General features: G+C 34.5%; 1 protein-coding gene and 1 pseudogene across 3 annotated transcripts in view; both read right to left on the bottom strand.

The window, feature by feature from the left end:
* Positions 1 to 27,251, bottom strand: part of CEP57 (centrosomal protein 57) — a 34,833-nt gene extending 7,582 nt beyond the window's left edge. Inside the window, exons 1-7 of one of the 2 annotated variants that reach the window (XM_079101986.1) lie at positions 27,024 to 27,249; positions 21,356 to 21,512; positions 6,719 to 6,898; positions 6,237 to 6,358; positions 3,828 to 3,944; positions 3,195 to 3,272; positions 167 to 274 (exon numbers count right to left, since the gene is read on the bottom strand). In XM_079101986.1, the coding sequence (XP_078958112.1) occupies positions 167 to 274; positions 3,195 to 3,272; positions 3,828 to 3,944; positions 6,237 to 6,358; positions 6,719 to 6,898; positions 21,356 to 21,512; positions 27,024 to 27,068 (807 nt within the window). In that variant the 5' untranslated portion in view covers positions 27,069 to 27,249. Of the gene's footprint in view, positions 1 to 166; positions 275 to 3,194; positions 3,273 to 3,827; positions 3,945 to 6,236; positions 6,359 to 6,718; positions 6,899 to 21,355; positions 21,513 to 27,023 lie in introns of both variants that reach the window. The other variant, XM_079101987.1, reaches the window with a different exon arrangement.
* Positions 9,171 to 21,346, bottom strand: LOC306638675 (Fanconi anemia group D2 protein-like; annotated as a pseudogene). The gene is made up of 2 exons (XR_013766815.1): positions 16,147 to 21,346; positions 9,171 to 16,102 (listed from the first exon to the last, which is right to left on the bottom strand). The product of XR_013766815.1 is annotated as a Fanconi anemia group D2 protein-like (transcript).
* Positions 27,252 to 27,257: the final 6 nt, after the last annotated feature.

The following is a 27,257-nucleotide window of genomic DNA, read 5'->3' as shown; positions in this document are numbered from 1 at the left end:
GGGTAAAACACTAAAAATAAACATTATTTATCCTCATCTTGTGAGTGAAGAAAATGAGAATAAAAGAGATTTACTCTGCCAAGATTATACCACACAATTTATGAGTATTTTCACACAAATTACACCAAGTAATCAGCACTCTCCCTGACTACTTCTGTTTTCATACCTTTTCTGGTGGTTTTGACTTCTTTTTTTTAATTTTTCTTGCACTGGGAACATATGAAGCTGCATTATCTTCAAAGATAAGTTTATTTGTTTCCAGACCACTCTGCAACTAAGAAAAATTTAAGAGTTTCAAGCTAATGCAGAAATAAAAGTTAAGATTCAAATTTGAAATCTGCCCTGTAACAAGCTTAAAAACCAACATTAGTATCTGACCAAAAACACATAACTGGATAACCATGTCTTAAGCCAATCTTGTTCACCTTTGTTAAATTAACTCCAGTTTCTCATTTTACCTTGCATGCAGCTATAACTTGTCTTTTCTGAAGCTTGGAACCACAGCTCTACTATTTGTAGTTGCTTCATAAACTTCATCTAATGAATTAAATGCAGTGTACAAGAACACTAAACTAATGGTTTGAGATTTTCTCTTTTCAAGGATGGTGTCCACAATAGTGCCAGTCACACTCTTTTCTAAAAAAACTCATACACTTACAATATAAGAAAAAGGAACCAGAATTTTATGTTCGAAAGTACCAAAAGTTATTTCAGCAAATGTTATCAAGTACTTTTCTGTAGAAGCTTAGTACCTACATTAATTTAAAGGAATACATTATGGTAGAAATTCCACAAGCAATTACTAAGAATTTAAAAAAAAACAGCAATTTCCTCTAAATTTTCAACATTCCTTTAAAAAAAATACAAAAACAAAAAATCCTGTCTATCATGATGATTCTTTAAAATCCTGCCTCTGTATTAACAATTGTCTGGAATTTGAGAAAAACTCAAGATTACAACACTTCCCTTGAGACCTGATTCTGAAAGTCCCTGGTTAAGAAAATTTATATTTTAAAAGTATTTTTAAAGTTCTCCAGGTAATTCTGATGGAATTGTAACAAACATTCAGAAGCAATGGATTGAATAAAATGAAGCACACCATTTCTAATATTTTTCACAATGACTATACACTTCAGGAAAACAATCTCTTCACTGACAAAGGAATACAGAGCTCTCTACCCTCAGGAGCATTTATATACTCTCAAATAAACAATACTTAATACATAGTAAATTGACTAGACAGAACACAATGAATAGAATATTACTACTCTTGACAACTTATTGTGCTAATGAGCATGAACAGAAAACAAAAGAACAATTTTTTTTGAATACTTTAATTTCTAGTTTATTTAGTGTTACCTGGCAGTTGTCTTATATTTATGTGCCACAGTTTTAACATATTCAGGGGTTTTCATTACCTTTTATCTCAACTGATCTCCCCAAAACTAAGATAATATCAAACGAAGATCCTTTTATCAATGGAAAAATCTAGGTTCTTATTGGTTAACTTGTTCAAGATTATATAAATTAGGATTAGCTAGACTTTGAACCACATATTCTTGGTTACTGTTCTACTATAATAATGTTCCATCAGAACTCAAAACCTCTACTGATAATACATTACTCAGCAGTAAGTACTTTGGTTCCTAATTCTTGCCTGCTAAATGAAAAGGAAAGTAAAGGTATCATGAATTAATTTTTAAACTTCATAAAATAATGAATATAAAATTTTGTATTTCATATATAATGGGCTCAAAATCACAATGTATATAAAGCATAATTCATAGGTTTGCATGTTACAAGAAGACATAGAGCCTACCCTAAAGTCAGAATGAGCAGAGAAAATTTGTTGAAGGTCAAAATAAAGCCATGTGGCTACATATCTCAGAAAGCACATTGAGGAGAAAAAGATAAGTTTACAAATTAACCAAAGGTAACTATTTGAAAATGTATCATGTTTAACATAAAGAATATATTAAATCAATGAATTCAGAGGACTAGAAGAAAATTTAACATTTATATTCCTACAATCACATTTATGAGGTGAGATAATGACACTCTGCCAGCTTGAACTCCTAATGTTTTGGAATCAGGACCTGCTTCTTGTATTCTGAAAAAAGGTACATGTACATGTCAATAACTTAAAGATCTTGGGAAAGCATGGAAAATACCTGGGAGATATTTGAGAAAATAACCTCAAAAGGATAGTCTCCAGTTAAAAACAAAAGTTTTATTTTACTGAGTTTAAGACTTACTTCAGAAGTCTTGCTAAATCCTCTAGAAATGCAGTTGTGATTGATACATATAAATTACTCAATGTTTCTGTGAATCCATACTGCCTCACCTAATCTATCTGGTGACCACTCTAGGGATAAATAAAAACTTGGAATGATGTGGTGGCTCTGTGAACTTGTTTGGGTCACTAGCTACCAGGCAACTCACCATCTCAACTGCTGTACTGATGTCTTCTTGATTGTCTCACAAAAGGAAGTACCTTCTTGGTTAATTTTTTATTTTCATATTTTTTATTTTTTAGTAGTGAGAACCCAGGGCACCCCCACATATGCTAGGTAAGTGCTCTGCCACTGAGCTATACCTACAGCCCAAGCAGCGCACACACACACACACACACACACACACACACACAAACACACACACGCCTCCTCTTGGTATTGGGGACTGAACCCAGGGTTGCTCTACCACTGAACCACAGTTGTCAGTCTTTTTTGTTTTTCATTTTGAGACAAGGTCTATCTAAGTTGCTTAAGACCTCACTAAGTTGCTGAGGCTGGTCTCAAACTTGTGATCCTCCTGCCTTAGTCTTCCAAGATGCTGGGGCTGCAACCTATGCCTGGTCCAAGAAGCTAAGAGACTCAATGATAATTTTCAAGCATTTCCTATGGTGCCATGATACCTAAGTTTTATATGATAACTTACTTTATTATGTGTCTGATATTTTTCATTTTATTAGGTTTTTAAAATGCTGACTGAAACCCTGTAATCTGAAACACGCCAAATAACTGCTCAAATTTCATTCTTGTTAAAACACAAGTTCATAATTTTCTACTTTAAATTATATCTGAGAATTTATATACTGGGCTATTCTATAATGTAAATAATCTAAGGTGCTCAAATATAATTGTTTGTGTCGAGTGGTAAAAATGTAAAAGCCTACCTACCCCTTTTCAACTTACCTCAGCTGCCTTAGCTTGCATACGTTTCCTTTCCTGTTCTTCTTCATGGAGTTTTGCTTCCAATTCTTGCATTTTTTTCTAGTGATAAAGATATCAAAAAGTATAATAGTGAGAAGTCTTATTCATAAACTTTTAATACATCAAATTGGAATATTTTATAAATTTAAAGCAGAGTCAACATAAACTTATTCACTCCAATAATGCCTCTTACAGCATCTGTGACATACTCTTGTGATCAATTAATAATCATTTATGAGGTAACTGGAAAGAATTTTGAATAAATACTATAGCCAAAGAACAGAGTTACCCTTAGGATAGTAACCTGGAACTTCATTTAGTAGTATTAAATACCTCCCAAGTCAAACAAAATTAAAATAGTGCAGAGAACAACTTAAACCAAGTTGTTTAACCTTGATGCAAGCCTTAAGGCTACCACTTAATTTTTCAAAATTTTCAAAAAGAACTTCTTTATGCCCATTAAGATTGAATACTTTTTTCCAATTTTGTTGTTTTTTAGAAACTCCTATACATTCCTTTGTTCCAAGATCTCTATTATTGCTATAAATGTTCAATGTAATTTTAAAAAAGTGATAACCCAGTATTATACGCTAAGTAAAAGATACATTCACTGACTTCTGCGATGGCCTGCATTGTGGTAAGTTTGTTATACTCCTGTTCAAGAAGATCCAGTTTTTCAAGCTGGGTTTGAACATGTGTTTGATCATGTTGTCGTTCTCTTTCTAAGGAAACCTGAAAAATATCATTAAATATAGTATGATAATTTGATTATCAAAAAACCAGAAAATATCAATGAGAATATCTTTGAGTATATAGTATGCTTTTTGGCTAGCCATTTAGAGAATTATTTAGATAGAAACAGGAGTTCGAAGAATATAACATTAGGCTGAAACTGAAACCACAGGGACATTAAATAATGACTTTAGGATTTGAAGAGAATATTATTCTTACTGTATATTATTTTATATATATGTGGTTTTACATAGTGAGACTATCTTTATGCCTGGGACAGCAAGGATTTCCTGGTCATACTGACCATGTAAATGCACAAACAGCATAAGTATTACCAATTAGTGTGGCACTCTTAAGTAGCTCATCTCTTAATTAAGGCAATAATTTGATTTTTGGTCTTTTAGAATCTCTTCAAATTTCATTTAAAATGGTTATTTTTTTTAACCTTTTTTCCTTCAAATTTAGAGTAAAAGGTCTGAAAAGACTACTTGCTATAAATACTTAGGATCAAAAGTCACAGGGTAAACCATTTAACTAGGATAAGAAGTAGAAATACACTAAATTAAGATCTATTAGAAGAAAGTCATAAGAATCTGAACTTTAAACTCTGTATCTCCATATATAACAATGAGTAATCATACTAAAAGAACTTTGAATAAGAGAAAATAATACAAAGCAATAATTTATCATTAATTTATGTGAACTAATTTCCTTCTATACACTTTGGTGGATATCTGCAGCTCTTAAAAAATAAACTAACTTAAAAATTAGCAGAAACCATACTTTACTTCCAGTATTGGTGCCATTTCCATTAAACTACCTTTATTAAAAGTGGTATTTAAAATTTAGTGATGAATCAACAACTATAATCCAAAGACATCTACTCTCTGTCTACTAGTTATCTTTCAGGCACATTAGTCAAGATATCTCAAAGTTTTCAAGTAAACTGACACCCCTTTCCCCACACCACCTATCACAGAAATATTAGGCAAAGCACTGTAAATTATAATGAATTATTACATAATAAGTTAAAAAGAAAGCAAAAATTTTAGTCTAAAAAAAGATAAAAGAACTCAAAAGCAAATGAAGGAATACTGAAATCAGACATCACATGAGACAGTACTGGTGATTTGGTATATAAGCAAGGTATGTATAAACTTCAATGATGAAAGAATACCACACCAATATAGTAATATAAATCTGACCTCAAATCAGCAAAAACCATCAAGTGACAGCAAAAGCAAATCCACAACTGCCTCACAAGGCTGCCCACACATTTGGAAAGTATGGAATTCCCAATAAAACTCCAAAGAATATGAGCTTGCTGTGAGAAAGAAAATAAATGCTCCCAATAAAGAAAACACCAGGAGAAGGAATCAATAGATGAACCAAAAAAAACTTCTGCAAATATCAAATAATTGTTTAAAAATCTCAGAATTGTTTAGTGTGCAAAGAGATAAAAGAAAGGAATAAAAAGCATAGGATAATAGTACACTAAAAGAGCAAAAATTTGTGGGACTTTTTTCATTCACTTAGAAACAAAAAATATTTGGTCACCACAATAAACTCAGGAGTACTGTGAAGAGATGAAGAAAACATGAGATTAATTATTAAGACATCCTTTCAAATACTGCTGTATGATTGTTCAGATACTTCCAAGTTTGGTCTCTACAACTAGGAGTAAAAGCATATACACTTTCTCTTTTAAATGCAAAGCATCTAGCACATAAAGCATATAAACTGTGAAAAATGTTAAAATATTCAGAAATCATGATATTCATGATAATTCAAATTCTAGTCACAGCAGGAAAAAGAGGGATGCTTTAAAAAAAATATCCTGGAGATTAATGTTGCTAACATCCACTCACAAATGTGCAAGCCACTTAAATATGAAAGACCTCTGGTGTAACACAACAAAAACTTTTGTTAAAATAACAATTGTAAAGGGTTACGAAAGAATCATGAACCACAATCTGCTTCATTTAACTTTTTAAACATTTAAGAGGTTCAGAGTTAAATGATTTACACTTTTTATAATGCAGACTCAAAGATCTTAACATGACTTTAAAATATCCCATAAATAACTATAGCATTTTCTCAATTTAAGTAAAACTCTGTCAAATACAATAACAGCAAAAAGAGTCAATCTAACCTTTAAACACTAAAAATGATGACAAGAAATTTCAGTTTTGGGCTATTATAACAGCATCATTCATCCTGAGGAAAAAGGTCTATATTTGAATAAATTTTCTCAACAACTCTTCTTGAGTATCAGTCTGTAAGGTGCCATACCTGTTTTTCTAAGACAGATGTCCTTTCCATTTCTGCATGCTTTATCATATTTCTCATGTATTCCAACTGCTTTTCTAAAAGATTACATTTATTTTCTGCAGCTAATAACTGGGATGTCAGTTCTAAAATGAACACATAAGAAAAGTAGAAATCAGCATAGAATAGTTTTAACATGCAATTAACAGGATTGAATCTATTGAATTTATAATATAAATAGTATACCCCAATGGCCCTAGACGACTTTTTGAATTACCTTCTAGTTCCCTAGGAGCCTTTTTGGATTACTTTCTATATGCTGGTCAAATCTACTTTATAGTCAGTAAAAATAACTCATGATTATCAGCATTTACTCCTTAAAATGCACCTGGAATGTAATTTTGTCTTGAAGACACTAAGCACAAGAAAATGTTAATTTGGAGTTTTAGAATAATTTTACAATACTTATTTTGACAGAATTTAATTCCTCCCACAATTAAACAAACCTTGATTGTGTTTTGATTCTTCATTTTTTGAATTCTCCCTTTCTTGAATCTGTTCATCCAGTACTTTCTTATACTCAATAGTTTCTCTTGACAAGGTTTTCACACTTTCTTCTGCCTGAATCCTCTCAAGTTCCAAGCGGCGAATCTTATCTTGAAGATTCTTCAGAGCAGAAAAGATGGCTGCCAAGTATAAAGCAAATACTATAAAATAACAATAAGTATGAAGAAAGGTGACTGAAAAAGAGAAAAAAAATTGATGACTGGGTCCAGTGGAGAATCATTCTTTGGAACAACAAATGGTAATCATTATCTCCCTAATTACAAAAAATAAAATTTCTTTAAAAGACATCTTTTTGAGTCTCTGAAATGTTCTAAGTACAATGGAAAAACCCCACGACTATGATAAAAATATTTCAAGGATTTTAGAATATGGTACCAAGAACTTGACTAATCATGGATAAATTCATACAGCTGCCCTAAAGTACATACATATTAAATGTCTGAATCTTTTTTCTGTTATTTATAAGATCACATGTAGACGCCACTTGTAGAGCGAACCATAGTCAAGCACATAAAAGACTTTCTTTAATCTGCATTTTTTCATTTAAGAAAAAAATCTAAACACTCTTGTAAACTCTCCCTCAAGTTCCTGACTCTAGACATGATACATTCATTGTAAAAACTATAGAAGACACAGAAAGTTTAAAAAGGGGAATAACTCATAATCCTACTACCCAGAGAGAACAACTATCATTTTGTTTTTTGTAATCTTTTTCTACACGTGAGATAAATTGAGATAAAAATATTTCTAAGTTTTGCTTTTAATTTTAGCATTATTAAACAATGAACACTTGTTCATATAATCAGATAGTCCTTATGATTGATCAGTAAAAACAAAAGGATTAAGTTACTTGGTCGAAAAATGGTCACATTTTAAAAGTTCCTGAAACAGACCTTCAAAAGTGATTTCTTCAATTTGTACTTTCTTCAAGTGATTTCTTCAATTTGTACTTTCATTAGAACTATGTCTTTGCCAACAGACTGTTAATTATAAAATCTAGGACATTCTGATAAGAAAAATATGCCATTCTGGTTATCTGGCTTGTCAATTAAAGTTTAAATATTTTTGTATACATTACTGGTTAATCTTTTTTCCATGAATTTCCTTTGTCTGTTCTTCTATGGGAAAAAGATTCCTCCCTCTATTTTATTGTCTGCCTTTAATTCTAGTTTTGGTATTTATTGTTATTTTAATGTATAGGTGTTCAGATTTTTCATATAGTTTTATCTAATATTCTTTTTCAAGTTTTACTTATGTATTTATTTTATATGTAGAAAGTTCTTCCCAACCTCACATTAGAAAAACTTCCTATCTTCTGTCATTATACTTACATACATTTTTACACTTAAATATTAAGTAAAACATTTTTATTAAAGGAACAACTTTAAATGTTAAATGTATCATATATGAAACTCATGCATATTCTCGTATGTATACATATATATATATGTATACATTCCCAAGACAGTTTCTGAGCTTTTGTCTATTCTGGCATATAGTAATGGGAGTAATAACAACTCTATTACCACAAGAGGCTGTTGCCATATTTCCCTTCTCTGCCAGCCTATTCCCATTTTGTTTTCTGGGTTTGAAATCTCTTTCTATTTAGAAGTAACCTGTTTTTTTTTTTTTTTTTTTTTTTCCCCTCCAGGAGGGGTTTATTTAATTTTTTGTGGATTTCACAGATTGTCTAGCATAGTCAAAGTCCCTGGCTTGGGATCCCAATGAAACATTATTTCTGGTTTGGATAAATGTGGCTGTGCTATGCTCAGAGTAAACTCTCAGAGTCATGATTCTGGGCTTTGTGAACTAGTTTTGAAACTGATTTATTCTAAAATTTAGGTTTATATCACTTTAACAAATTCTAAGTTTTGTCTTTGGAAAAAAAAGAATGTGAGGAACCAGGAATTCAAACATAACCAGCACTTTCACTAGGTTTTATTTATTTTTTTCTTCCTTATACATAAGTAAAACTTTTCACTCTCTTACTATTGACCAGCTTCTTCCACATAACAAGAATTATGGCTACCATGTTTTTAAAGTGAGCTTTTTAAGTTTTAAGTTGATAAATTCTGGCTTAGCTTTTTGGATAAAAGTCCCAAGGAAGATAGCCATTGTCTAGGTTTCAGTTGAGTGTCCACTATGAATCAATTAGCAAGATTTGTGAAAAGGTAAAAAGAATAAATCAGAGTCATAGCCATGTTAAGGTAATGAGGAATTCCCAGGAAAAGAGGTGTATAATAAACTCAGGCTCACAGTTCACAACAGATATGTTTTACTTATATACTAAAATATGATAAGCATGTTTAAATTAAAAAAAAACATACCTTAGTGGTTTAAAAAAGGTTAAACACTCAGTTGATATCAGAGGACATTAATCTTATTGTTTTCATACCTTCTTTTCAGCTTTTTTTTCCTTTCAGATTTCTAGATATGTGTACGTCTGCTTTTGTTACAGTTAGATTGTAGTCTCATTGACAATGCCAGCAAGAATAAGCTAACTATATATTATAAAACCTATCAGCCTCCTCCATGAGGCCTTTTATATTCCAGGCATTAAAAAAAATTGGTGAATGAACAAATTTCATTAATGAAAGGAAAAGCATGCCTAGTGTTGAATAAAAAAGATCTGTTTCTTTAAAAAGCTGGCACCTCTTCGTGACACACAGTTTACATGGAATTTCATTTAAATTCATGCTTAGGCAAAATGATTCTGAATTAATTGATAGGAATACAAACATTTTAAAGATGTCTATAACATGGGAAGGTGGTGCCAACATTGAAATTTATAACGCTTTCATTTCTTCCATCACTTGCTTCATTTTCTTCACCATCCTCTGTTGTTTTGCTCTTAGTGATCTAGGATGACATGCCACTCTCACTCTCATCTGCTGTGCTCTCCTGGGAATTCTGGGACAATCTCTTCACCCTGCAAGTCTGTTTTTGAGATTGCCCAGCCAGAAAGCCTCTCTGCAACTGCTGAAGACCAGCATGGCTTTGACCTGCAAACTAAAGGCAAATGTTTGGTGGGTCTCATGTCCTGGTGAATCTTGGAATGCCCACATGGGTGGTGAAACAGCCTTGTGTCCAGCTGGAAGGTTTCCAGTAAGCTCAGCACATGATCTCTGTGTTTTCTAAAATTGAAGTTTAGGAGCAGCATACACTGCTTCAGAAATGTTTCCATACTTCAAACGTACATGCAGAACTGGATGACTTATCAAATACTTTCATCAAGTTGATGAGGATACTGTCTCAAACAGCCATGTTCCAGTAGAGGAGCTTCTCTTTGTGAATCTGTTGCCTGTCTGCTGCTATGCCAGCCTGGAGAACATTCATTGTCTTCTCAAGTTCAGTCATCATCACATGGAAGTAAACAACAAAGGTGTGCCTTGTCAGTGTAGGGAGTGTATAGGAAGAGGCATCTTTTGGAGATTTGATCAGTTCTGGGACACCAATGCCAGCAATCTTCTCTATGGCATGCAGAACATTGTTTGTGTGCTCCATGTAAATGCAAAGCATAAAATGCAGTTTCTCATTAAAGATGCTGCTCTTCTCTTTCTCCCCATCTGACCACACCTAATAGAGGCACTGTCTGGCCAGAGAAGCAATATTTTATTTCTTTGGAGCAGAAGCTGTAGATTTCTCCAAAAGGACTAGCAAAAGTCTGATGAGGTAAAGACCACACTGAAAACTGGGAATGTTGGAAAGAAAATTCTGCAAGTAATTGAAGCTCTGATTGACCAATTCTTCCAACGGCTGCTCATGTTCTATTTGCTTCAGTTGGCTAGTGAGGACCTTGAGGGCTGAGTATAGTAAATGATTTCCAATGTGAAAAAAATCTTCTCTAAGCAAAAAGTCCATGAAAAATTTGCAGTAGCCTCTGATAACAGGAAGCCATTATGTGGTACTCTTGAACCTTCACTCCTGGTCCATCGACTTCACATGATCCTCAGGAACTAAGTACTGGATATAGTTGTGAATATTTTTCAGAAGGTTATACACTGGAGTCAGCAGTTGAACAACACAATGAATAATTTCTGGGGCAGGCCTCTGATGGAGACGTGAGAAGCCAATATTCTGGTTTCCTTTATTCTTGTGAAAGGGGTTTCTCTTGGTAAAAGATGGTGTGCAAGCATATTACCTAACTTGTGGGAGAGATCTTCCAGCAAGAAAAGCAGCTCAAGGGGCCCAAGCTGCACAACCTCTGTAGCGTCGGTGTGCATTTCAGTATCTAAGATGAATTTGGTAACAAGTTTACAATGCAGAACACAGAAGACCTCAACGTCCACCTCTAGGAAAAATACACTGTAATTCGGTATCGACACTGTTGTCTTTTCTTCCTTTCCTGTGACCTCCTTGTCTAGCTGGCTTCCACGAGTTGGCACAGCATCATATTCTGAATTATCCTCTTTTAAAAGTGTTAGGGGAGGGTGATATGCTGCCATTTACTTTTTGCTTCCTCCTATCTTTCCTCTTTTTCTGTTTTTTGCTAAAGCAGTAGAACTGCTATGAGGTGTTACATATAAAATTACCAAGTCAAAGTTGCAAGAGGAGGAACACAGTCTGGGGTGACTGCCAAGTACTTTTCCAGGATTTCCTGCAATTCTATAAAGTCCTTTAACTGAGAGAGCACCTTCCCCTTCATCTCAGGTGATGTTCGTCAGCAGAAGGCATTTACAACCTCTCAGAGCTAGCTGAACATAAGAAATGAATGAACACTCCTTAAGAGACATAGACTCCAGCTCCTCTCCAGGTTCCAAGTCAGTAACAAATATAGGACAATCTAAGAGATCATCAATCTCTTCCAGATTTCCATCATATTGTCTTGCCACACAAAGTCTCAATAAGCAGAAATTGGGAGCCAGGCACAACAGAGACAACAGTTTTTGGTCTGGTTCCTGTGAACCCTTGCTCTTTTGCAAATTTCTAGAAAAACAGTGGCAGGAAGTTGGTGATGATCCCATCACGAGTATCACATTCTTCCAGTCCATAGAAAGCTTTCACAGGAAATGGAAAGTCACCTTATGGAACAACACAGAAGTTCACTACAGAGCAACTTGGAAACCACTAAAGACGGTTGGTCCAATTCATTCAAAGGTTTCTGAAGTCAGCTCCCCTTCTTGGATTAGGTTGGTAAACTCATAATAAAGTGCAGAGGTCCAAGAAGACTGCTCACTATAGGAATGAATCAATTGCAGCAAAGAGGTCACCCATGTATACTAGTCATTGCTCAGGTCAACTCTCCTTTGGGTCAAAGTAGATCTACTTCTGTCTGTTGCCCTGATACCAGCCATAGTGACAGCATCAATACATTCCAATAAGTTTGTATTTAAATATGGTGCTAAAGAGCTGCTCTCGTACCACCAAATGCATGTTTTCCTGGACGTGGCTGCTGGTTCATGTGTTTGCTAAATGCCAGCATGCTGAGAATTATAGAAGAGTTTTTGTAGTTGCTGAGGGGACATAGTATCCAGATAATCTAAAATGCTCTTCACAAAGACAGCATTCAGTCTCATAGCAGATGGGTTTAATCCTATCAACTTAAGGAGGACATTCAATGCAGTATCAATTTTCATTTCATTCCCACTGCAGACATGGGTTACTAGGGCACCAACTGCTTCCTGCTGGCAGTAAGTGACAAAAAACTTCAATGAGTATTTGTATAGAAGACTATCAAAAAATATATATATTCTGACATTGAGAGTAGAACAAACTCTGAGCCAGCAACAGAATGGATGGACAAATATCCTTCAGAATCAAATAATGAATATAGAAAAGTACCATGGAACAACTGTTCGTGAAAGTAGCCTGATTGAATCTTATTTTTTAGCACACTCTCAACGTTCTTCTTTGTCTGAGTATTGGTGTTATAAAAGATGAAAATCACTGCCAGGTTGAAACTCTTGTGCTCAGACCCTGGGGCAATATTTTTAGTTGCCTTAATCCAGGCTTCCAAAATGATTTTCTTATACGTAACAGTCAACTTTAAGATATCAGTGAGAAGCATAACACAATTTGGACTGTTATTATCTTGATATTCTGAAGAATTTGCTTGTCCTTTACTTTCCAACTTGATTTGGGAAGCCTGAAACCATGATGGCAAAAAAAAAAAAAAAAAAATGCCACAGATCCAACTTCTTCAGAAGCTCAGAAATTACCTGGAGTGCATTGGGGCTATTGTGGAATGAAGCATGAACTTGATTATCACAGGTAAGTCATTTAATCTGACTGAGGATAGTTCACCCATCACCAACTGGTGGATCTTAGACAGGAAGTTTGGGTCAAGAAGGAGGCTGAAAAGGGCATCCAGGATTGGGACAGTGAGGGGAGTAGTCTCCATTAATAGGTCACTGAGTTCTTTCCCCACGTCAGCATGGGCATCCCCTAGAATTTCAGGTAGGCTGGTAGCAGGTACGCTGGAGTGAGACTGAGCAGCTGCATGATCTTGGTGGTGAGGTCCTTGCCATCCACAATTCTGTCAAACCATTTTAGTTGACTGAAAATAAGTCAAGGCATGTTGATTCCATCACTGCTTACGATATTGAAAAGAAAATACTGGCAACTTTTCAAATAAGTTTTGATAATGGCAGGCTATAATATGTCAATTCCCAATAAGCAGTTTGATGACGCTCTTAAGAGTAAGATGCACCCATGCTGGTTTCCTCATCATGCAGACATTCACAAGACAAAAAGTAGTTCCTGAAACTGTCATGGTCCTCAGTATAAGATTTCAGGCCATCAACAAATTCTTCCATCACTTTGGCATAAGAAGGATGTTTCCTCAAGAACTGAAATAGCTTCTTTGGAAAACTTATCTGATTCACAGCTTGACTGATTCTCTTAAGTTCTGATGTTTTAAGAAGTCTTACAAAGACAGTGTTATTTTCTTCAACTTCCTTAGGAGCATAAGATTCCTTTGTCTTTTTGGAAAGTGGCTACTTCCTGGCTTTGGAGCCATCTTCCATCAGGGTCGCTTTATTCTCAGATTTTGACAGTCTTCTTTTGGAAATCATTTTCAGTGAGGTCCACTACAATTACGCCCAGAAGTTGGTGCTGCCCCTCACTTTTGACTACCCCACCTGGCGAGGTCACTCTGGTTCCTCACATTTTTAAAGACCACTTGTACACTTGCCTTTCCTGTTCTTGGTTGTTTAATCATCCCTTGCATGTTTGTAAAATAAAAACATTCCTCTTTACCAAGCTAGTTCATTGGTGGAAACTAATTTATAAATTTCTATCATTTGTAACTAAGTTTATATTATCTGTACTCTGTTTTCTAAGTTCTTTTAAAAATAAATCTGTTAGCAGATAAATATAATGGTTTCATTCTACCAATGGCTAGTTATATATTTAAAAAACAAACACATATGTACATAAACACGTCCCTGAACACATTTCTATAACAAAAATGAAACTGTATATAAGAGAGTTAATAGAAGAAAAGGTAAATTTTACTTTATATACCCTTATTTTCTAGTTTCCTACTTAGGAATTTTTGGAGCCAGGTGATTAATTTACCTTTTGTATCTTCATTTCCAGAGTTATATTTAGCATATATTTTCAGTTTCATATTTACTTTTCTTACAAACTTATCTTCTAAGTTAAAAGACATTCTAGATGACTAAGTGATGGATTTTAAGTCTTTTTTTTTTCCTTAGAAAGGTCTAAGAGTGAGTTATTACTTTTTCTTCCCTTCTATTGCCCTGTCTTCTATGAATTCATAAACCACTGTGCCACTATATTCAAGTTACCTGAAAAGACCCTTGATTAAAATATGATATAGGTAGAAATGAACAACGGACAATTCAGAAATTTAAAACTTCATATAATGGTAAGAGATGGTAAGGAATATATATTTAGAACAAGAAACAAACTCCATACTACATCTTATTTGTTTTTATCTATCAACAGACTTTTCAAAGCATACATAAGATTTAAAACTTTTATCCTCTATTATTACCCACAATATTTCTTCAGTCTAATGCTCTCCCAACTGCACTATTTCAGCAGCCTACCCACAATATTTCTGAAAATGTTTCAATTTCAATATATTTTGACTAGTTATACATGAAAATGCAAATGCCTCTAGAAAACTAGATACAAAGAGATACCCAGTGTTCCTTAAACATTAATCTTCCCTGAAAAATGAGCTTCTTAGAGGAAGAAGAGAACCTCTTATTAATAACTGAAATTCCAAAGCTATGTACCATATGTGGCACAGAGTTGGCATTCAGATCTTGAATAAACAAATACTGAGAAAACAGGTGCAGTGGTCCACATCTGTAGTCCAAGCTACTTGTGTCTGCCCTTGCTACCAGGGAGGCTGAGGTAGGTGAATCACTTGAACCTAAGAGTTGGAGACCAACCTAATCAACAGAGTGAGACCCCACCTCAAAAATAAACAACAACAAAAAAAAACCCCAACGAAAACAAAATAACTGAGGGAAAGTCTGTATGATTACTAATTTAGAATATCAATTAGAAGATTTGTACCAATCCATTCTCTTTTATCCAAGAAAACTGAGTTTCAACTTAGGAATTCATTCTTTACCTAACATACTATCAAAGGTTCCCTAATTTTAAGCTGAATTTGTTTTGGAAAACAAAGCAAAACAAACAAACAAACAAACAAAAAAGCCCTAACACCCAGGGCATAGCCTATACATAAAGAAGATAATCTAAGTGAATATTTTGAATGAAAGTCAGAGATTCAAGAAGATCCCCAGGTGGTTCTTACATGCAAAGTTTGAAAATGCTCTAAATGACTTCTGGAAAACACTAAAAAACTGGAAGACTTTCTACCCACTTTTTAGGTCCCATCTGTTCATTTATTCATTCACAAGACTATACAGTGTATGCTGGGGCACAGTAAGCCCAATAGATCTTACTGTTACCTTGTTAATAAAAAAAAAGTTTGGTCCATTTGTTGCTGGGAATATTGCTATCATTGAAATATTAATAAAGAAGAAAAAACTCAGCAGATCTGTTGTTTTCATCTTTGATTTCCCCAATATTGCTGTCTTGGTAGCTCTCTAACCTACTGGTACTCTTCAGCTCACTATTTAAATGATCTTTTTCCCAGGTCTTTTTTCTCTTTAGTTTCTAAGAAAACCCCCTTCAAACTCACATTTTATTCACTAGTTTCTCTGATGATAGGTACCTGAGTTCATTAATGCAGTGTTATTATACTTCAGATTTTTAATTTTCATTTGCTTCATCTTCATCTAATTCATATGGATCTTCAATTGAATATAGCCAAAATTATATTAGCATTCCTTGAAATACACAATCCTGTAAGCTGTTGTAATAACATCATTAATACTCTACACTAGCATTAGTTAGCTTTGTGTCATTGTGGTGAAAATACTTAGACTAGCGTTAGTTAGCTTTGCATCATTGTGGTGAAAATACTTAGACAAGAACAACTCAAAGGGAAAGTTTATTTGGAGCTTATGGTTCAGAGGCCTCATCCACAGATGGTGGACACCACTGCTTGGGGCCTGAGGCAAAGCAGAACATCAATAGGGGAAGGGTATGGCAGAGAGAAGCTGCTCCCCTTATGGTAGCCAGGAGGCAGAGAGGCAGGTAGTAAGAGGACACAGGGAAGATAAATCCTTCCAGGGCATGTCCCCAATGACACATCTCTCCATTCATACCCCACCTGCCTCACCTAAGTACCCAGTCTGTCCACTCAAACTTGGATGGACCAATTAGGTTACAGCTTTCACAATTCAATCATTTAACTTCTGGACATTCCTATGTTTAACACAGGAGTTTCTGCGGGGCCATTTCATATTTAAACCACAATAAGTAGAAACCTAAGAATCAAAGCTTTTGTCCTCCTCCTGTTTAAATAAAATATGCATAACTCTTTTCTTAGTCCCCTGCTCTCTGTCCCAACTGCCACTACTTTAGTTTAGGCTCATTTCTGATATAAACTTCAGTATTTTTTGTTTTGTTTTTTTGGTACCAGGGACTGAACCCAGGGTTGTTTAACCAACAAGTCACATCCCCAACCCTTTTTATGTTTTATTTTGAGACAAGGTCTTGCTAAGTTGCTGAGGTTGGCTTTGAACTTCTGATCCTCCTGCCTCAGCCTCCCAAGCTGCTGCAATTAAAGGTATGTGCCACCTTGCCCAGCCAGTTCAACAAACACTGATAGACCACATTTGGTGTGCAAGGTACTCTGCAAGATGAAGTAGATAAATTAAGAAAGTCTCCGAATTCAGTGAGCTATATATCAATCATCTAGATTCTAGAACAGATGCTGCCATCTACATTCTTCCCACACTTGGTTTAAAAACAAAAAGAAAGAAAGAAATTTATAATAGAGCACTATGGATATACTCACTTCATTTATAATTGTGGTTCTCAAAGTGCAGGGCATGGGCCTATGATAGGCAGGATTTGCCAGACCTTTTCAGAGTCGATTGAGATAAACACTATTTTCATAATATAAATAGAACTTATTTGCTCTTTTCACTGTGTTATCGGTTGTAATGATAATGCAAAATGATATTGGGTAAAACTGTAAATGTTTAGCTCAAATACAGGCAGTGGCACTTAACTAATCTTAAGCATTTCTTGTAAGGAAAAACAAGCCACTATGTCCTCATGAAGCAGTAAAAACTTTTATCTTGATCACTAACTACACATCTTTTATTAATATATAACAAAAAAGAGATCTACACAGGAAGGGTGATGGTCTTAAAAAAGATCTGCATGAAGGTTTTAATAGTGAACTTAACTGAAACCATTTCCCTCACAGAATACCATTTTTATTTGCAAAGATTTTTAATAAATTAAGGCTAAAATTAGATATTGAACAGTCATTTTCTTAAAAATGAATGAAGTGATTCCCCTCACCACTTCTAAGATCTGATTATATTTGTTCATGGTATAAAAATTCAAATTAAGGGCTTAGAATTCTAAAAACCTGAACTCTGCTGTGAGCTTTATAACTTCTCAATGAAAGAAATTGGGGGGGGGGGTTGAAAAATTGTGGAATGTCTGTCTCATCACCCTATGTACATGTATGATTACACGAATGGTATGAATCTACATCATGTACAACTATAGAAAAGAAATGACGTACCCCATTTGTGTACAATGAATCAAAATGCAATCTGTAAAAAAAAAAAATAATTAAAAGACTTTTCTTTTGATAGCAATTATATTTTAGTGTAGTTTTTTGATGCTGTATAATGAAATATGTTGAAATCGAAAACATGTGCACACATAAACATATCAATATAAAAATCAAACTTGGGTAATAGGCATTCAAAGTTCAAAACAGATGAATGGATTTCAGTGTCACAATTTACAGAATAGTTAACCAGCAGACCTAACCTTTTTGTTTGACTAACCTCTGAGAACTTGTCTACCTGAATATTTTAATTGATAAAGGTGTTTGTATGCTTATGGCATACAAATCCTACTAAATTCTACCATACTTGTCTACGTAGATCATTTATGCTAACAATATGATTTATAGTGAATCCCTACTTCACACTTTGAGGAGGCTGGACTTTTGTTAATTGTGACTGGCTGAACAACTACAAAGTACCTTTATGACTAATCTTTAAAAACTCTAGTCTGGGTCATGTATGAATGGCCTTTCCTTGGCAAAAACACTTCACTTGTTGTGTAGCTCACTGGTAGACATGTGTTCTGTGTGAACCCCAGAAGGGAGAATTTTGGAAACCTCTAACAGTTTCCCAGGGTTTTACTGGTGTCTTTTAACAACCTCTCTCCCCCAGTAGTCTGATACCTTTTAAGAATTTCAACACTTGATACAAACCTCTTTATAAAATACCATAAAGATGATAAAATAATGTTAATTAACTAAATGGTTAAAACAAATGATAGGATGCTACACATCAGAATATAACAGTTAAAGACTGACAATCTAAAAAAGTAACAAAAATTATTATGACATCATAGGTTAAAAAGAACAAAAAATAAATAACTGAAGCCCACAATGGATCAAAAAACCCCTTAAGTTCCAGTTATAATTTCTTATTTAAAAATAAGCACAAGTGGCTGTGGTTGTAGCTCAGTGATAGAGCATTCGCTTAGCATATGTGAAGCACTGGGTTCAATTTTAGCACTGCATATAAATAAATAAAATAAAGATCCACTGACAATTAAAAAAATTTTTAAAAATGGACAAAATAACCATGGAATCGAGCTTTAACTCTGTAGCAACACAAGACCTAAGAATTACAAATTAATCCTTCCACTACAATATTATACCTAGTTTTGATCTTCACATCTGTGAAAATAAAATATTAAGAGTACAGAGAATTATTAAACAATGAAAGACTCAGAAAAATTAAAGGAGAGGTGAATTTTTTCACAGAGCAGTCAGCAAAACTTTCAGACCAGTATGCTAGCAATAAAGCTAAAATCTGTTTGCATCACTAGTGATTTTAAGAAATATGAAAAGAAGGGGGAAAAAGGAGATGGGGAGGAAAAACAAGAGAAACAACACGCAAAACTCTAAATAAGTTTGTTTTACATCTTCAGAATGTATCATGGATAACTGTTTAAAAAATGTTTCAAGATAATCATTAAATTGCATTGTACAGTTGGCCTTCAGCATCCATTGGTAATCCAATGATTATCCAATCCAATGATTTTCAAGACCTTCCCATCCCACAACAGATACCAAAATCCAGATGCTCAAGTCCCTTATATGGAATGGTGTAAATTCACATATAACCAACACATATCCTTCCATATACTTTCATCATCCCTAGCTCGATTACTTATAATTCTTAACAGAATTTAAATGCTATGCAAATAGTTGTTATAATTCATTAAGGAATAATGACAAGGAAAAAAGTATACATGCTTGCTACAGATGCAAATTTTTCCTCAAATACTGTTGACCAATAGGTTGAATCAATGGATTCAGAACCCACAGATATGCAAGACCACTGTACTTTTACAGTGTTTTCTTGCATCAATCCAACAACACCTGCTTTACAAAATGGAAGACACCAAATCATCACCCTCTTCATATCCCCCAAATTAAAGGCTTTAAGTTATGAACAAAGGTTTAAGAGATTTCAAAAACAACACTGAGGAAGGCAGAGAGGTATATGCTGGAGAAGCTAGAGGAAAGAAAGACCTCTTGAGGTAAATAATATATAAAGAATATTGACTTTAAAAAACAAGTATAATTCCAGACAAAGAAAATTTCAGTACAGGAGTATACGGGAAAGGCTTGCAAACTTCAAGTTAATTGATGTGATAGGCAGAGTGGAAACCTACTCTCTGGCAACTATGGTGAATATCTTTCAGAGATGTTATTAAGATTATGGATCTTAAGAAACTGAGATTATTCCCGATTATCTAAATCTAATCATGAGTAGAAAATTTTCTCCACTTATGGATAGAGAAATGTAGCAGCAGAAGTCAGAGAGATTTAAAGCATATGAGACCTGATTCATTGTTGCCATAGAAGACCATAAGGAAAGTGAGGAGGAACAAAGAGTCTATAGAAACAAAGACTAGTCCTCAGAGCAGAAAAATGAAACTTCAGTCTAGCATCAAAAAGGAAGTGAATTTGGTCAAGAATATAAATGTGTGGAAGCTAATCATTCCTAGTGTCTCTAGTAGAGAATACTCCCAGTCAAAACCTCAATTTGAACCTTATCAGACTATAAGCAGAGGACCCAGAAGGATCCACCCAGGTCTCTCACCTACAGAAAACTACAACCCAACAAATTTACATTATTTAAAGTGGTTAAATTTGTGGCATTGTGTGTTTGTTTATTTATTTATTGTGACTGAATTTAACCCAGAGGCCCGCTACCACTAAGCCACATCCCTAGTTCTTTTTGAGACAGGGCCTTGTCAAATTGCTGAAGCTGTCCTTGAACTTGCTTTCCTCCTGCCTCAGTCTCCTAAAATTGCCCGGGATTAAAGCTGTTCATGGCATTTTGTTAAGGCAGGCAAGAAAACAAATATAGGTACAAGTATGTCACAATGTATTCCACTATTATGTATTTATAATGCCAATTAAAAATTAATTTAAGGGCTGGGGATATAGCTCAGATGGTAGAGTGCTTGCTTCGCATGCATAAGATCCTGGGTTCAATTCCCAGCACCGCCCCCTACCCCGACACACACACACAAAGCTGAAACTTTGTTAACGTGAGAGACATAATGGATAATGACAAATGTTAGTGACGTTGTCAAGTGGGGATGAGAAGGAGAAGAAAGGCATAGGTATTTGATAGGAGTATACTAGAACATACTAGACAACAGGTAAGAATGTGAATGAAATCAATGAGAACAAAAAATAGGCTTTTCAGTTACTGGAGAAGTAAAAACAGTCTAGGATAGTGACTGATGTTGGAGATGACAAACCAGTGAGGGATGACTCAAAGTATTTTAGCTTAAGTGATGTGGTAGATGATTACAAAAAAGCATTATATTTTTAGTAGGCTAAAAACAGGCAGTAAAGGGAAAACATATATTCCTCAAATTTTGAAATAATGGAGAACAAAATGAACAATTTTAAAGCAACAGGTAAATACAAGCATCTTTTTGTTAAGGTTTATTACCTCTACTATTGCTTTCTGGATAGGCAAGTGTAGGCTTATTTGGAGAGCGCCGTAGATCACTATTAAGGAAAGGCTTATCTGGTGGATACGATACATATGGAGACGAAGAATGGCGAACCACACCCCGATTAGACCTTGACGGTTCAGCTGAGATGTTCTGAAAAAAAAAAAAAAAAAAACAGAGACATTACCTTGCAAAAACTGAATCCACAAACTCATGACTTAAAAATTGGAACCGTCTATATATTCCTCTGATAAGAGACAACAAAAAGAAAGAGTCCAATAACTATACACAATTCAACAATCATTTATTTTAAAGAAATATAACTTTAAAAGTGTTTCATATTTGTCTAAATGTAGTCAGATGCCAAACACTACAAAGAATGCTCTCACAATCTAAATACACTGTATAGAAAATACAGCACTCAACAATAAATGTGGTACTCGACAATAGATAATATTGTATCTTAAGTATAAATAATGAAATATACATTCAGAAAAGTAAATCTTTTTACAGAACGGAGAAATTGCTACAAATGACTGAATTTTTCTATCCTCAAACTCAACAAAATAGTTCCTAATATTTCTAGTATCCAAAACCTCAAAAAGAAGATATTGTCCTTGCATCAAATGACTTATTTTAATTAGAATACAGGGAAATAATCAGAAAACATTAAGGCTTATTAAACATTCATATATAAAACTTTATTTCCACACCCATCATCTGTCACGGATGGAATTCTGTCAAATTTGGGATTATGTTCCATATGACATGAAAACTATCATATTATGTCGGAAAATGATGATGAACTTTGTTTTGATTCCCTGATGGTATAGTGGAGAATATAATCAAAATTTGAAGGCTAAGGTAGAAGTTGTGACTATGACTTGTAATTCTCAAACATTCATTTTTCTTTTTTGAACTGCCACAGCAAACTAAGTTTTTGAAGTCTTACCTTTGGAGAACTGTGCATTATAAAGTACTAAATAATCTCTGTTCAGGAAAGTACAAAGGAACAATAAATATAATAATAACTCCTTGGGACTAAAGGCTATCAAAATATGCATATTGAGATGTTATTAAAACTGAAGATTCTACTTTTATGTTAGAAACCATATAAATTCCCAGTTGATTTACAAAAGCAAATATAAAACATATACAATTGCTGTGAAAATGAGAAGGTAAAACAAAATGATCAATGTAGGGGGTATAATAGGAATGAAAAACTAGATTGCATTATAACATCTTTTAATGTAATCCACCTCATTAAAGTAAAAATCCACAAGCTCAACAAGTGTGAGAGCATTCAATAACATTCACACTCCAACAGAGAACAATTTTCTTAAGGCAATATGAAATTGTGCCAAAAAACATGGCAAGCATACATAATTGTGCAAAATTTCAAACATTCCATTTAAAATCAAGAATAAAAGCCCTCTGCACAGCTTCTAGCTGATGTTGTACTGCATCTCCTAAACTGCATATTATTATAGTGAAAAGAACAGATATTACAATTGAAAAAGAAGAATCTAAACTTCATAGATATGACTGTTTAAATAAAAAACACCAAAGAATACTAAATTAGAATTAATTTGAGCTTGGCAAGGTTGCTGGGTAAAATTCATGTACAAGAATCAGTAATTCTATACACTAGTTGGAAAATGCAACTTAAGAAAGCATAGGTCATACAATAAATAAAATAGTAATTAGAATTAATGTTTGGAAAAAAGATTTGCTATCCTAAACCTATCAATTAAAATCCAAAAACAAATTCAACTATTTCTCTTGAAGAAAAGCAGAGACCAAAATAGTTAACATTTCTCTTAAGGAACACAGAAGATAACTGCCCTTCACTCTCAACTAAATAGGAAGGAGAATCACTAAGACAGTAAGTATCTAGAAAGAAAAGACAAAAACGAAACCAAACAATAACAATAAAAAAAAAAAAACAAAAAAAAACAGGACAAAGCACCCTAACAAACCAATATACACATGGAAATTAAAGTACTCACAGATCTAAAACTGTGAACTTTTAGGAAAAGGTTAACTTTCTAAGAAGTAGTTCCAGGACAGTTGCTTATCTTAAAAAAAAAAAAAAAAAATTAAATTAAATTAAATAAATTTCAAGTCAATTAAGGGTTTAAAAGGCTCAACTTTAAAATGAATAGAGAATAATTTAGAAGCATACCGTAAAGATCTTGGAGTGAAGGAAGAATTTTTCAAATCACTAATTATAAAAAGAATGACTAACAAATTTTACCACATTAGTATTAAGAACTCTTATTAATGAAAAAATATTAAAGAAAAGCAATGATGTTTTTGGACTAGTCCTACCAGAGTGAGGATTAAAATCCAGAACACAAATGAGTGTAAATAAGAAAAAAACAATCCAATAGAAAAATAAGCAAAAGATATGGACAGGCATTTCATGAAAGAAAAATACACAAAAAACTAGAAGAGGTATGAGATGAAAAGGTACATCCTCACCAATAATTAGGGAAGCATACATTAGAAAGAAAACAGGATAACATTTTACAATCTACCCCTTCGAAAAAATTTACAAGTGGAATAATACTACCCATTAAAGAGGATACAGAATAAAGAGTACTATTGGTTGGAATATATATACGTAGGTACAATTTCTTTGGAAGACAATTTAGCCTTAGTAAGCCAAAGTTGTACATGCTCTATAAGTCAATTTCACACACAGGTGTACCTACTGAACTATTTTCATTCTCTCATTTTTGAAAATGACAAAGTATAAACCATGTACACATTCTATAAGCCTGTATTGAGATATAACCCACATGACAATCTGCAAGTTGCCCCTCAAACTTTTTGCTCTGCATTTGACATATTTTGGTTGACATATATGAGGCAAACCTAGTATTGCACAAATATATTTGAATAAGACCTTGTAGACTCCTAGAGAATAGAGACCCCTAAAGTTCCCTAGATCACACTCTAAAAACTGCTGCTTTAGAGAAATTGTTGCCATGTTGAGCAAATAAGGATCACAAGATCATTATAATATCTAGCAAACAAACAAAAAACTCAAAGACCCCAAAGTCCATCAAGATACTACATAGTACTATAAATGAGATGAACTCTTAACCTTGATGTAACTTCATGCATCACTTTGCACATTTGAAAATGGAAATGTTAACCCCATAAAGGTTACTGCAAGGATTAAATGACTTAATATATGAAAAATGCTTAAAATAATTCCTGTCAGTACCATGTAGGTATTACATATATTATGGTCTTAAAAAGTATAGTTGTAAGGGAAGGAGGAATGGAAAGATTAAAAAGAGCCAGGAAGACATTCACTTTATTATCCTCAAAAATAAATCTTAAATGTATTTCATATTATAAAATCTATGATATACTAAAAAATTTTTGATGGAAATTAATATGAGGCTACTGTGTTGCTTGGTTAAAGGACCTGACTAAAAAGCTTAAGACAATTAGGTGATTAATTTATGAGGTCCAAAGTGACCTAAGGGTGTTACACGTGGGTTAATATTAAGAGATGGACATAAAGACATTTTGCTGTTTTCAATACTATGCTGTCTCTTTATTTAGTATTAATTTCATTAAGCCAAATTATGTTGTATTCCTGCTGTCTCTTACTAGTGAGTTGATAATACAGCAAACAATGTTACCTGCTGTTGCCAATCTTGCTGTTGTTGCAGTGAAAAAAAGACTTCTGGCTTTTGTGTTGTCCACAAAGTTTAAGATTTACATGGTAGCTGCTTTTTTTATTTGAAAAAACCCTTGCCTCCAAAAACATTTATTGTAACTAGCTCTGCATAGGGTTTACCAATAACAAACACAAGTTGTTAATATTCACAACCTTGAAACCTTAATGTGAGTAGTCTTCTGATTTCACACTGTAGTTTTTAACAAATTTTTATTTGTTCTAATTTGTTGTACATGCCAGGAGAATGCATTTATACATTCTGATAGATCATACATATGTGGAGTTAGTTGTAAAGTCTTTTTACACTGTTATTTACTATCAGCTGCTTGCTATATTCTGTTGTAAATGTCAGCTTTATTTCTAATGGCACATTTATTACGTAGGGTCATTTCTTATGCACTGAGAAATCAAGAAAATTTAATGTTTTTTGACAAATAGGAGCTTCCAAGTTAGACATTTTGATGCAAGTTAATTAAAATTGTTGCACTCTAATTTGTAAAGATTTTAGCATACTCTTGGTATTTAGAATCCACTTAAAGCTGAGTTTAATGCATAAAGATGTATATGCTTCCCTAACTGAACATTCTGGAAGGATTTCTGTTAAAAGTTACCATAAGGACCAAGGGTTGACTACATCTCAGTGACACTGCTCAACCAGCTGGCTGAATTATATACAGTGTGACTCAGTTCACTCGTTTGGTCTCCAAGCATTACATTTTGAGAGCAACTTGAAGAGCACTCCTCTCCCCAAGTTTATTCAATCACATTCCCTATATAATTCATTTATCTGACATGTTTCTAACAGTTCCTCTTTATCTTACATTTTTCTTCTCTAATCATTAAAGAACTATTGCTTCACTCATTCATCACGTACAACGATGGTGGGATTAACTGTGGTGTATTCATATATATACATAGGAAATAATGTCAGATTCATTCCACTGTGAATGACTTCATGACATTTGCCACTAAATGGATGGGTCTGGAGACTATCATGCTAAATTAAATAAGCCAGTCCCCAAATGTTAAAGATCAAAATTCTTGCAGTGCCTTCTCCTCCTATTTTTGTGACAATTACAACTCCTTAAATACGTAGCTAGCTCCATTTTCCCTTTAGGAAATCTTCTCTAACCTACCCAAGAACTGCTAATCATCCCCCCCTTGACTACTGAAGTTAATGGTACCTCTTATAAAACTCTACTCTGTAGTAATTATCTATGCGTAGCTTCTCTTCAATGCTTCACTCCTTCAGAGTACGGTTTTTATCGTATTCACCTGTGTAACTTTAAAGCTTAACAGTCAAAAGGCAGTGAATATTTATAAAAGAGCTCCAGTGTGCATTTTCCAGAACACTGAGTTCAACACTTCGATTACAAAAATATCAGTGACTAAACCGGCTGGTAACTGTCGTGGCGAAAACAATGTTTACTATCTCTGTGGACTCTCCCAAACCGTACTTCCACGTTGCAGCCTGACAACATCGCGGGAAGCACGGGTTCTGGCTAAAAGATCACGCAACAAAGTTAATGAGATGGGAGGCAGAGGCACTGCGAAGAAAACAGTTCGAGCAATAACTAAAATGCACACTCGAGAGACTGCTCACTACTCGGTGACTACCTGGCCTAGGCTAGTTTCCAAGAGGGGCCGTTATACTCACGTGACTAATGGAGCTGTTTTCGCAGGCCAGGATCTGCCAAAGCCCAGTCTCAGCAACACTGGGCAACCTGGCCTGCTAGGCCAAAAAGCGAATGAAGGATGAGAATAGATACACACCAGCGGGCTTCAATGGAAGCTAGAGGGTATAGCTTTGACTTTGGAATAGTGGAAACCTGCGTAGCCTGGGGCCATCTACCCCGTCCTCCGGGATGGGGTCGGAAGAGGAACCGAAAACGGCCTGAAACGTGGAAATGTAAAAAGGCGCTAGGAACAACTTGGAACCTATTCGAACGCCGATTACTTCTTACCGAGAACTGAGAATCAGAAACTGCAGAGACCGACGCCGTCGCCATTTTTCTGCCTGCCCAGCACGGGCCTCCGCAGCTCCGGGGCGGCCTGGGTTCTCTTCTGCTTCAAGACTGGAGAGCCGCCCACCAGGGGCGACCCTAAGCCGAACCCCTGATGGGAGGGGTGTGGGTGCTGGTGTCAGGTCTAAACACCCCTGCCACACACCCCCACAGGGACGCCCACGCTCTGAGCGC

The sequence above is a fragment of the Sciurus vulgaris genome (genome assembly GCF_902686455.1).
Source record: "Sciurus vulgaris genome assembly, chromosome: 11".
In the NCBI taxonomy this organism is placed as follows: domain Eukaryota; kingdom Metazoa; phylum Chordata; class Mammalia; order Rodentia; family Sciuridae; genus Sciurus; species Sciurus vulgaris.
This window is presented reverse-complemented; position numbering and strand designations above follow the sequence as displayed.